Source organism: Cryptomeria japonica, chromosome 5 (assembly GCF_030272615.1).
Source record: "Cryptomeria japonica chromosome 5, Sugi_1.0, whole genome shotgun sequence".
Lineage (NCBI taxonomy): Eukaryota > Viridiplantae > Streptophyta > Pinopsida > Cupressales > Cupressaceae > Cryptomeria > Cryptomeria japonica.
Genome location: NC_081409.1, coordinates 40,394,653 through 40,408,112, shown reverse-complemented (window position 1 = coordinate 40,408,112; position 13,460 = coordinate 40,394,653). Strand labels below are relative to the sequence as shown.

The 13,460-nt window shown below is 37.2% G+C and overlaps 1 protein-coding gene across 6 annotated transcripts in view; it reads left to right on the top strand.

Moving 5' to 3' along the window:
• LOC131057404 (probable mitochondrial import inner membrane translocase subunit TIM21) overlaps window positions 1-13,460 on the top strand; it is a 122,895-nt gene that overhangs the window by 28,688 nt on the left and 80,747 nt on the right. For 4 of the 6 annotated variants that reach the window (XM_057991578.2, XM_057991577.2, XM_057991576.2 and 1 more), the window contains 2 exons: window positions 7,214-7,389; window positions 8,306-8,326. In XM_057991578.2, the coding sequence (XP_057847561.1) occupies window positions 7,214-7,389; window positions 8,306-8,326 (197 nt within the window). The remainder of the gene's footprint in view (window positions 1-7,213; window positions 7,390-8,305; window positions 8,327-13,460) is intronic. The other 2 variants (XM_057991580.2, XM_057991579.2) reach the window with 1 other exon arrangement.

Here is a 13,460-nt window from a genome sequence, read left to right as displayed (position 1 = left end):
TATGTCCTGCATGGGTGGATTTTGGCAAGGATGAAGGATATTTGTGAAGTTTGGATTTTCCTCCTTGCCTTAGACACTTTTACTCATCACCTGGATTTGGATGCCATTTTTGGATTGAAGTGGATTTCTCGTGCTTCAGAAGGATTTTTTATGCTTTTTCCACTTCAGGAAAGGATTCCATACTTAGCCATTTTTCTGATCAATTGCCTGCTTTTTCAACTTTCTGGATTGGGACTTGGATTTTCAGGAATGTTTTGTCATCAGTGTCTTGATCACTGCCTGCGATGGACCTGCCAAAAATAGACTTACTAAAAATAGTAAGTACTTCCAAATATCAAATTAGGGCAAACCGGGATAGGGTGACACTAAAAATAAAAACTGCTAAAAATAGTAAGTTTGTTTAAATGCAAAATTAGGCCAATTCGAGATAGTGAAACTTACTAAAAGTAGAAATTGCTAAAAATAATAAGTGCTTAGAATTTGCTCAAATTTCACTGGTAGCTTCCTTGAAGGGTTCTGACTTCATTGCTTCGTTTAAATTTTCCAAAACCCTAAGGAAATGACGTCAAATTTAAGTTTGAAGGGCAAAAACCCTAAAATAGACAAAACAGGCTTTAGACTTAGTCAAATTTTCTCAAAACACTTGCAAACTTGATTAGAATTTATCAAAACCCTTGCAGACCTGGGGAGACTGAAGGGATTGCTGCGAAAAGACCCAAAGAACCACAACCAAAAGACCAAGAGGACCTAAAAGGTAGGGGGTCCCCATTTAATGGGGTGATGTGTAATTAGGTCACAACAGGTTAATAGCTTAGCAAGGGTGCAAACTTTTGTGACAACAATTATCAAGAGGCAAATTGTTCCTCTGCCCCTAAATGCTATTTTTCAGTTGTGCAAACAAAACTACTGGTTGTATTCTAGACAACATTTGCTACTTAGAATTGAACATTGCAGTAATTGAGATATTTCATTGCATTTGCTGTTACTATTGGTATTGCAAATGTATGTTCTTTCATTGTTATCTTTATCATATCAGTCTAGGAATTTAATAATGGACTACTCGTCAGAATTACTGTATTGTAAGGTTCACAAGATCGGGAAAAAATAGTATTTCACATTATCATTGTTATCCTTTATTCACATGATATTATCAACTTTGTAGCTGGCACCAGTAGCCTGGCATTTGTCAAAATTGATATTGACAATGTCGCTCTGAGCATTCAGCATTTCCAATTGATAGCAAAGGAACTCAGCTCTATTTTTTATTTCTTGTAGGTATGGATGTTTTATCGCTTTTGACTGGAGCTTTAAACCAGTGGGGTCACATTGGGGGACCCCATCTTGTGGTTACAATTCTGCTGAGGCATTAACACCTCCTAGATTTGGCTCTTGCTGAAGATTTTGTGCACACTCCTTATCACTCCATATGCCTTCCATGCCCGTGCAACCCTTATCTCTCCACTTCTCCTTATCCCTCCATTGCAACGGGCATATCTCCTTATCTCTCCTTCTACGACCCCTTATCACTCCACTTCCCCAATCCACTGCCGCCACTTTTTGCTAGTTTTCCATCTTTCTTGTCAGCGCAGAGTACTCAATGCTCATGTGGCAGGAGTGGAGGCCTTAAAACCTCACTGCTGGGTTCCTCATCGGGTTCTGTGATAACTTGTCCAGAACTACCATTGACTCAGCCTTGGGTCGGGACATTAACACCCCTCACTTTCAGTCCATGAACTCTTTGACAGTGCACCATTCGATGGTCAAACATACCACCAGCCTCTGACGCCTGGGATCGCAGGGGGCAAACGACCTGCATGGGGATCGAACCTGGGATAGCCCAAACAACAGGGCCTCGGAACTGCCGTTGCACTGCAGGGACATCCCTTTGCAGACTCTATTCTTGATATCATGCAAACCTTGCACAATCTTTCAGATTGCACTATTTTTGCTGCAGAGGCTTCTCTTGAATATGAGTCAGATTTAGAAGTTATCTGGTAACTAACTTATTGCCAAGGTTAAAATCCTCCCATCAGAGCGTTTAACTTTAATTTTCATTATAATAGATGATCGGCTCATATAATTCAATCCTTGGCCATTATTGAAGCAATGATATGCATCTATGCTTAGCTACCTATTGGAGCAAGCATCAAAAGGATTGTAGTATTATTATTGCAGCACATATTATTATTAGGATTCCATCTATATATGCACAATTGGAAGAATGGTAACATGCATGTAGAACACAATTCTAAAACTAGGAGGGGGGGGGCGGGGGTTTGAAACAGTAGTAGATACAAAGCTTTTAACTTTAGCGCAATTAGAACTTTTTAATCTTCAATCTTAAATCTGAAAGGAACTGTAATTGAAGCAAGAAAACAATGCAACCACACAAGAGACAATGCACAAGTTTTTACATGGAAACCCAGGATGGGAAAAACAGCGGTGAGAAATGCTGCTAGGATCTACTGTCCTAATCCAGCCTCACAATTGAAGAATCACAAGTTTTTAGGCACCAACCCAGGGAATCACCAAATCCCCTTGTATGAGTACCAACTCAGAATTTTTTCAAGTATTTCAAATGATTACAGTTCTATGACTTCATTTTGTAAAAACGTATGAACAAAGATTTAAGATGCAACAAAACAATTGCCCCTCTGCAAACTGAAATCAATTCTGAAATAATGACAGCTATTACTCTGCACACTGAATTCAAACTGAAACAATAACAGCCTCTGCAAATTTAACTCAAACTGAAACAATAACACTGCCAAAGCAATATCTGAAGCAACTTGTCTTTAGATTTGACAGAATAATAATCAAACTTGTACTGCAAGTATAGGTTAAAAATAATTCCAAATCTGAGCACTGTTAAAGCAGATTTAAGAGAATCACTGTTATTGATATACTACTGTTAAGGCAGAAAAAGAATCACTGTTATTGATATACCTGATTTCCACTTCCAGATTACCTTTCTTTCTTCAGACTCCAGTCAGCAAGCTATTTTTAAAAATCAATGTACACAGTATTTATTTTTTCTCAAACTATCCCAACAACTTTCGATTCATCACAACTCCAATTGTTTCTCAAAACAGATTAAGCATATGATGTTACACACTTCATCTTTTACACTGTGAAAACTCTCTTCTTGAGACTCTACGTAGCACACTGCTTTATCTCATTTTACATGCTCTCTCATCTCAAACCATTCGAATGAAAAAGAGCATATATATAGAAATGCTCTAAAAGAATCAACTTACTCCATATGGTTAGGGAGTTACATATAGTTGCAACCAATCAACTAACTGCTGCCAACTTTCCAACTTCTTTCTCATCGTGCCTTTTCATTATGAAGAATTTAATAAATGCTTATATCGATGAAGGACAAGGTTCTAAAAACTAATCAAAGGCAATATAAATAATGCATCAATCAATGGTAATAAAAAGAAGTCAGTCAAGCATTTTCAAATGTATTAGTCACCGTCTACGGTACATGGCCATATGCTGTTTGTGGCATACAATCATTGTCTAAGTGCGTTCTTCAAACAACTCTCTGTAAGAAGGCCCAATAATCTCTTAGAACAATCTACAGCGATGGTAAAGAGAGTAACCTCTGCTATATTCTGTCTGGACAATTTACATAATAGTCTAAACATAATAGAGTCTCCATGTACATTAGAAGATATATACATTGTGCAGAACAATGAATCCATATAGATTGAACATTATCAATCACATCAATTCTGTTATAGACAAAACAATGAAGCATCAAAGATATATGCATGTTCTCCATTCTAATCTGTATTTCCAGAACATTCATTTCTGCATCTGCATCATATATGTTGACATTAATGTCAAATACTCTAACAATGCATTTGCTTCAAACGTCATTATTTACTTATTTAGGGGAGAATAAGAATATTTTTTCTCCCAATTTTCTGACTGCAAGTACCCACAAAATAAAATTTACAGCAATCTGGGATTATTGAGGTTAAATTTAGCTTCATCTCCAGCTCCAAACTTAATCTGCTTGTAAGGGGAGTCATTTGAGGAGGAGCTCTTTCTTTTTCATGGAAGTATGGGGCCTCTTATTCAAGATTTCTGTACCATTTGAAATGCTCTCAATTTTCTTGGGGAAGATGGACATAGTGTTGGGGCCACTCCTCATGTGGCATTCCATTGTTTCTCTTGATCACCTTCCATCATCTCTTCTTTGCTAGATGTTCTTTCTTAAAAGGCAGAACAAAGTTAGGCTGCACTCATCCCCACAAGTATTTTCATTTTGGTCAAATCCCCTTGTGGGTTAACATCTCTTAGATGTTACCAAAGCTCAAAGACTTGGACTTGGTAAACACCTGGCAGCCTAAAGGTTTGACTTGGACTTGGGACTCAGCCAAAAAGGCTACATAATTGTGCAAAATCAATTTAAATTAATGGATGATATGCACAATGAGCAAATTCAGGGAACACATAAATTTGTTTTTGATTATCAAGTAGCCATAATTCAAAGATGAAATGTTATTTGACTCTTGAACATTCAAAATACAAAATTTCAAAGTTTCAAACGTTGTATGATTGTATAACAGCCAACTGCAATCTACAACATCTTCTCCCTTCTAGTAGTAGTACTATCTATTCTTGAACTCAGATAAATCTGATGTTTCCTCAAGTGTTTCTTCCTCTAATGCTACTGCTGCTGCTGCTTCTCTCTTTAATTCAGTGAGATCTTTGTTGGTAAACGTGATTCTCACGTCTTCAACAATCCAATCTGAATATGGATTAATGTTATCTAAGTCAACGGCATCATGGGAGTCCTTCCTGTCCACCATTTTAGATTGAAAACAAAGGTTTTATCGGATGAAGAGAAGGTCATTTAGGTGCTTATGGTTCAACCTGTTTCTCTTCTTGGAATGAATTGCTCTGGATAAGCTTCAATTGTGCTCACACCTAGAAGCATCTCAGGGTTGGGATAAAACACAAATAACTAACCTCTAAAGATTTGTTCTTCCAAAATAAATAATTCCAATCACAAATCTACAAATCAACTATATAATTTTTTTTGAAGCATCAATTAAAAATTTATAACTTGCTAGTATTAAGCTAATAATTAAGATTGCATTTATCAAACAAGTTTATGCTCAAATGACTATGCATATTTTATTTGGATATTGGTTTGTCCTCTCTTGAATGCATAAAAGTGAAGAAAAGAGGATCCTCTCCACACCCTTGTAGATGTCCAACTCATGTAGAATTATGTCTTCAAGGTCTTCATTTGGTGTCATCCTTTCTATGGCTATGGTAAGGTTTGTGATGACCTCCTCATTAAACTTGAACACATTAAAGGAAAACAATGGTGTTTAGGTAGTACCCTATGGCATGCATTGGCTGGTGGCATTATGTCCATCTACAATCGATGATGTGATAAATGATTCTAGATTTTCTCTTGTTCCCATCACAATAATGCAAAATTGCTTTCTTGCTCTTATTTAAGGCCTCATAGGGATAACTCATTGTTATTTTATCCCCATTGACCAAACTTAAAGCCTTACCAAACACTTTGTTACCTAAAAATTGAAAATTAAAAAACAATAACAGAAAGAACACTACTCCCTCTAAAACTTGTGTTTTTTACTTTGAGTATCTCCTACTGTTCTTGGCAAAAACTCATCAAAAATGGCCCTTGTGGCCTTTTTGCTGCTAGTCTTTTGGAATGTAGAGAGGCCAACCATGCATTTTTCTCAAACTCGAACTTGACAGACGCCAAATTTAAAAACATGGCAGAAACTTGGGAAAATGATACAGAAACCCTCACGCAAGCAGAAGAAACCCGTTGAAAAAAATGGCTGCTGCGAATCTGCAAAAGAACCTTTGATTTTCTATGATTTTCAGGTGAACAATAAACCCTTGAGCAAACCACCAGTCGCAGACTGAGAAATTCGCCAAAAAAAAAGTCTTCAAACAACCTGTGAAATCTGTCGTGGAAGATAAAAACCTCACACCCACAATCTGCAGTAAAAAAAACGTCACGATTCTGCTAACCCTCGATTTTGCAGATAAAAAGAAACCTTTGATTTACTTGAAACGCTTTCAATTTTGTTTTTCCCAAAAGAGACCTTCGTTTTTTATTTTAGAGATATTAAGTATAGCTTGCAAGCTTTTGCACATGTTTTATGTAATTGGATGAATGAGTTTGTGAACCGTAATGGTGCCACTGAAAATTTGTTGACCTTTCACAAAATTTGCATGTTCCTAGGAAATTACTGAGTGGAGAATGGTTTTCATTCTATTTTTAACAACCTTTGACATCAACTCATAAACATGTTGTTGAGAGAGATTGGATGAAAACCATCAAGGGACTTTGCTTCTTGTTTTTTAGGAATAAGTGCAATGAAATTAATATTCACAATGTTTAGTTACCCACTTGACCTGTAAGACTTTTTGCATGCTTCAATGAGATCAAAACCCATAATTTGTCAAAAGTATTGGAAAAAGTTAATAGGATAACCATCATGATCAGGAGCCTTATCACTTTGATAACAAAGAAAATTTATGTGAAACTCTCCATCATTACATGGGCATTACAAACTTGTTTTGATCTTTGGTAACAAGGGAAAGAATATTTGACAAGAGATAGTGATACAGGTTTGCTCCTTGCCAATTCTGGCATCTTTGGTTCTATCTTCTTTCGTTATCAGTCCTTGCACTTGTTATTTGGACTATTTATTGTCATGTCAGTGGTTTTGTAGTATCTCTCCCTTCTGACAGTACTAGGATTTATTTATTTCTCTTGTTCTCTGAAGTATTTTTCAGATTTTGTTGGGATAGCCATTCTGATGCTACGTCTGTAATCAACGAATCAGTATCCTTACAATTTTTAAAAATTGGCAGTATTGGATTATTTAGTGGAATACCACATATTTTGCTTTCCTATTGTTACCTTTATATTTTTAACTTAAAAAGCTGCACCTGCTTATGTGCAGTATTTATGTAACTCTCAATGTCTACCTTCTTTTGATGTTAATAGGTTAGTCTAACAGAATCCTCTTAATGTGATTTGATTTTGTTGAATACAATATTGGTAGTTTTTTTCCTCAAGTTTATACTCTGTATTTGCAGATGATTATTTGGAGATTAACATTTGACTGAAAATATGTCAACTGGTTGAAACAATATACGTTCCCAACAAAATCGTGACAAATAGTTTTTATGTGATCAGTTTTGCCAGGTTTCTCATCACAAATTTGTGAACAAATCGGCAGTGCACATGGTATGGAAGTCAACTGTAAAAATAAAGTTCTAAAGTCAAATGGAATGCATTGGATGCTTCCTTTCTCAGTTCGCACCCTTGCTTCTAGTTCTGCAACAGAGTCCAATCACCAAACCAAGCAAGAGGTTTGTAACTTTATTTTTCCAAACAGTTAAGAGTGACATTTTGAAGTACTCTACAGTATAAAGCTTGTATTGTGTTGCTAAAACTCATTTATGTTAGCACAAGCTTAATGCATTCTTTCAGTACATTTAAGGATGATGGGTTATTTTTTCCAATATTGTAAGAAGTTGTGTTATGCTAGTTCTACTCAATTTGTTTTTTTTATATTTGAAAATAATTGAATTGACAGCAATACAACATTTAATTTTAATATGAGAATTCAAGTCATGTATATGAAGATACAGAAGGTGGGCATTTCCCATAGATCTTAAAGGTTTAACTGAAATTGCATTAAAATGTTGTGGCTTTCTTTAAATTGAGAAAAACATAATTATATGTTTTTTCCTCATAGAACATTTTGTCAAGTCTTTGCTAGGGTTTCTGGTGATTGTATTGCCCAGATGATATGGGGGATAACAACTATTCCGTCAAAGAATAAGACTATTTCTATATGTGTACACGCACATACACACACATACACACATATATGCAGATATATACATAGTTTTAAAACTAGCAACTTGCCAAAACTCAGCATAACCAATTTTTATTTGGACTTGTTGATTTGAAAAATTAAACAATTATTTAAATTTATCAGAAAACATAAATTTCTTGCAAGGTACAGTTACAGAACATATGAAATGAGCTTGTGGAATATTGGGGAAGCATTTTCAATTAGATTTGAATAACAAAGAAGTGCAATATTTCAACAATATCAAATACAACAGCCAATAGTATGATATGAATCACATGATGATTGAAAACCGTTATCAAACATTTACAATGTCATTCAAGTTTCAACATTTTACATTTTTCTCTTCCCTGTATACTTCCTAGTGATGGTTTTGGTCTTACTCCTTTGTGTTGGTTGTGGTGCAGACTTTGCCCTCAAATTACAAGGTAATGACTCCTCATAACCACCTGCAAATTTGCTTCTAATCTGATGCCTTTTACTTTTTCTTCTGCTGCAGTTGTGTCTGCTTGTCCCTCAAATTTAACAATCTCATCTAATGTAAAATGTATTTCATTGGGGATAGTGGAGTCTCTATGTGAATCAATATTGTCCAAGTCTATCACTTCATAACTAACTTAGGCCATTACTTTGTCGAGAAAAGCCAAGGTTATATTGTATGGAGACGAGGCCATTGACTTGAGTACATGTTTATAAACTATGGTGTGGATCAAAGTCGCCTTGCCCAAAATATAATGCTTCTAAATTTACAATGATTACATGCTTGAACAATAACATAAAGCTCATGATCATATGTTGAATAGTTTCTCACTGATGCAATGGATGTCTCACTATGGTAAGCAATTAGATGTCCATGCTGAGTGTGGATTACTCCATATGCATATTCTAATTCAATGGTCTTGATTTCAAATGTTTTTTGGATTCAATAATGCAAGTACTGGTGTGGAACAAACTTTATATTTCAATTCTTTAAATGCTTTTGCTTTTGCAGTTGACCAGATGAACTTGGCTTTGACACCACCTTTGGTAACTTGGTTTAGTGGCCAAGTTACATGAGAAAAAGCAAGTACAATTCTCATGCAGAAATTTTTCAATCCCAAGAAGTTGTAGATCTCTAAGAGATTATTTAGCGGTGGCCATTCTTCAGTGACTTCAATCTTGGTCAGGTTCACATCCTTGTGTGTTTACAAAATATCATAAATACTGTATCTTCTACTTGGCAAATGAACATTTCTTCTTGGTTGCATGCAACTAATGTTTCCTCAAAGTGTCAAGCGCTTACTCTATCTAGTGCATATGTTCATCCCATGATTTTTTGGGATGTGTAAATGTAGATTACATTAAATGAAGTGGTGAATGGCTTGAGGATGTCATACATTATCCACTTGAATGTGGCTTGAGCATTATTTAGGACAAAAGGCACAAGTAACAATTTTGAATGAGCATTGGTTAGGACAAGGCATGAGTAACTATTTGAATGACCATTGGTTAGGACAAAAGGCATGAGTAACAAACCTTCTCTTGCCTTGAAGGTTGTCTCCCATATGTCTATAGATTCAACAGGAATCTGATGGTATTGAGACCTAAAATCAGATTTGGTGAAGAACATTGCATAATGGAGCTGGTCCAGCAAATCCTTTATCCTTGTAAGAAGGTAACATTTTTACTACGATCTTGTTGAGAGCTTGTTGACGTGTCTAAAATCGCTGAACCTGCGACTTCATCCGGCCAACGCAGAATAGAATGTACTCGCCGAGTATCCTATTCTCTCTTGAGATAAGGAAATCCCAAATGCTGTTTCGTTGATCAAAGGGGACGACCTCAAGGTTTCGGTTGTCAGGTCTTGACTGCGGGATTACTCGGTGGTTTGATGTGTTTTGCTGGGAACACAAAGGGGACTTATGGTGATATGGATAATTGCTGGATGAGTTCCCTAAAACTTTGACAGTCTCGTTATTGATTGGTTTCAGTTGCATGATACTATTTCAGTAGGACTGCGGATTCTTCTTGGTAAAAAAAAAGGGAAAAAAGAGGGATAGGGAAAGAGAGGTACAACAAGCCTAAATTATTTAACTAAGATAGCATATTCAGAAAACAGACAGACACCTCCAAATAACTAGATTAAACATTACCAGCCATTTAAGCACAATACTTGTATGAATCTAGTGTGATCTTCAAGGGAAAATTGAGTTTTCATGCTATCAAATACAACATCAGAACTTTAACATTCATTCAATGAGTATTCAATAACCGAACTAAGCATATGAAAGGTTCAAATTAACCATGCAGAAGGAAAGACAATCAATCATTCCCTAATGGTATGAACAATGAGGATTCTATCAGATGTTTATCTAGAAAATGCTATATAAATGAAAGAAACATAACTGAAAATTTCAAATTAATGAAGAAGGAGGCCATGCACTCACAAGGAAACTTGAAACAGTCTTAACTTTGCATTAAATCCTGTAAATTTCGCCAAAGCTTCAGCAACAATCCATGAACTTCTTACAAAATGAGGGAAAACCAGTCCCTTTAAATAGGCTTCAAAAAATGGATGGATGGCCAAGATCTAATCTAAACAAGTGGCCCAGATTCATCCTTACAAAAGGTACCCATACCCATAAATGGAGGGTAAATATCAGCAACTACTCCAAAGGGAGCAATAACTACCTAAAAAGGTAATTAAAACTTATCCAAAATAATTCAAAAAGGTGCACACACATAAAGTTTACATTTATAGTTGACTTGGAAGTCAAATATGACCTTTTGGTCAAAAAGTGCACTTTTCAAAATTCAAAAGGAAAAAGCACTTTAGGAAAGCACTTTCTCTTTTCCAGCTTCACATCCCTTTTCCAAGAATTCACCTTTCATGATCAAACCTGGCAGCGACTGGTTCCTGGCGAACATGTAGACCAAATAGGAGGTCATAGTGAAGTACTTCGTCTCAAGTTCGATCAGCTGAGTGTGAATGTTGTTGCTTATGATCTGGGCCCAGTCAAAATTGGATTTCCCAGCGAAGACCTGTTTTGTGAAGTAAAACATCCATTCTTCAAAGTAATTGGATTGGGGAAGTCCCATAATCTTGTTGAACAATGTGACCATGTCCCCATGCTCGTTGTGGAAGTCGCTTCTAGGGGTCTTTTTCCCAATCCGGACGCTTGGTGGTCTTCTCTCCTTGTACCACTCTTCATTTATCAGTGTTCTGCATCTGGCGGGATTCATATCATACGCCCCCAGCGCTTCATCTATAGTCGTGGTTGTGGGGTTGTTCGGGAAGGGAATGTCAAATGCATCGCCAATGGCTTCAAGAGTGAAGTTAGCGAGGACCATGTCCTCGAGGAGCACCAATCTGGAGCTTGGCTGGTAGTGTCGGGCGGCCTCTACCACTAGCTCATAGTTTTGCATTGCTGGGGGAAATCCTGTTGCCTGAGCAATGCCACTTTCCGTCATCCACCTAGGCTTGCCATAGACACTAGGGGAGAAGACTCGGTTTCTGAAATCTTGAATATCAACATGGCCCAGGTCAGTATCACCGACATTCTCTTACACACTCTGAACATTTGATTCCCTCAGTCCCCCTCTTTGATATTGATACTTCATCCTTTCGACTCTGCAAGGGATATCTCACTTGGATGCTCGTGATGTCTCGGTTGCAGCAGGCGTCTTTGATGATTCTACCGCCGACTTCGGCATTTATCCTGCATAGATGGACGCGGATTACGAGGCGATATAAAGGAAGTAAAGCGGGTTAGATAAAGGATACGCTAGCATACAAGGATCAATTCAAAAATCGAATTGAAAGAACATCATGACATCTCAGCGAAAAGCTTGATTGATTTAAACATGAATATTTATGAAGCTTTTGATTGCGAATTTATACTCAGGCATTTTAGGATCAAATTTCAGAATGGACGACGCTTGAGAAATATTCACAAGTCTGAAAATGCGTTTCGGTTAATTTCTAGGAATAAATTCCGATTTAATTGCTTTGAATGACGTCTTATAAATGGGGAAAAGAGGTGTTTTCAGATTTGATCAGTTTAAATTTATTTCGCATACGCATCTATATGATTTTGCAAATATACGAATGATTTCAAGAGAGGCAAAGTACACTTACCTGGCAAAAAGGAATGGCGTGAATTCGCACAACTTGCCTTGCAAGAATGAATTCCAAATTTTGAATGGGAGAGTCTTGGGCGAAAAGGCGATTGAACTTGGATGCTTTGAATGGGCTTTGCTTTTTCGACCAAACACCAAACCTTCGCGTGAATGCCGTGGCGTTTTCCGGAATTCAAATCTCGTGGTTTCAACCCTACGCGAAGTTCGGTATATGCGTGGGAGGGAATGTTAAACTTCAAACTCCACAGTTTCTCTTCTAGTCGCCAAACTTGGGCGTTTTCTACTGCTTCTTACAAACCATAAAAACCTTATACCCTTGCCTTGGTTTACGACTTCGGGGTTTTTTGGGGAGGGGGGTGGAAAGCTTTTAAGTCGCGATTTTCTCTTGAACTGCGAATTTCAGAGATTTTAGAGCTTTTGCCAACTTGTGAACTTTTACATTTGCCTCCCAAATCGCGATTTTTCCCTACATGGTGAATTTCAGCCCTTTGAGGGAGTTTGCGAGTTTTAAACTTTTCTCTTATGATGCCATTTTCGGGGTTTTGGGGCATTTTGCCAACTTCGACATTTTTGAGGTTTTTGAAAACTTTACTTTTCACTCCCCTTTTACGTTTTCACTTGAAAGTGCGAACTTCGGCGATTTGGGTGTGTTCGCAAACTTCGGACCTTTTAGTCTTTTTGCCAATTTCGGCGTTTTGGAGGTTTTTGAAAACTTCGCACTTTTGCATTTTTACCCAAAAGTGCGATTTTCGGGGTTTGGAGGACTTTCACAAACTTTAACTTTTGTCACTTATCCCTTGGATGGCAAATTTCGGACCTTTGAATGAGTTTGCAAAGTGCGGCACTTTAGGTGTGTTTGCAAACTTCGGCACTTTGACTCTTTTTGCCAATTTCGCACTTTGAAGCCATTTTGCCAATTTCGCACTTTTAAAACTTTTTGCACTTACCCTTCAAATCGCGATTTTCGGGGTTTATGGACCATTTGTAAACCTTTTAAAAAAATGCTTTTCACTTATCCCTTTGCGCGATTTCGGCGCTTGGAGGCATTTTCCAAACTTTTAACTTCTTGCGTTTTCATAGAAAAGTGCGAACTTCAGGGTTTAATGGGATTTTGAAAATTTCACACTTTTGCACTTGCCCTTCAAAATGCGAATTTCTTGTTTTGAGGCGTTTTGAAAACTTAGGCGATTTGAGCCATTTTGAAAACTTAGGCGATTTGAGGGACCTGGAGGGATTTCGCCAGCTTCTATCATTTTACGCCTATCTCAGGCGATTTAAATTTATCTATCTCTTGGAATCTCATGCCCGAAGGCTCAACTAATCTCACGGATTCACAAGCTCCTGCTCATGATATCACCATCGCACGAACTGATTACGGGCGCGCTCAAAAGGACGCGAGCCACTCTGCGCGGAACTCAACAGGGCAAAGACAGTAAGGCCCAA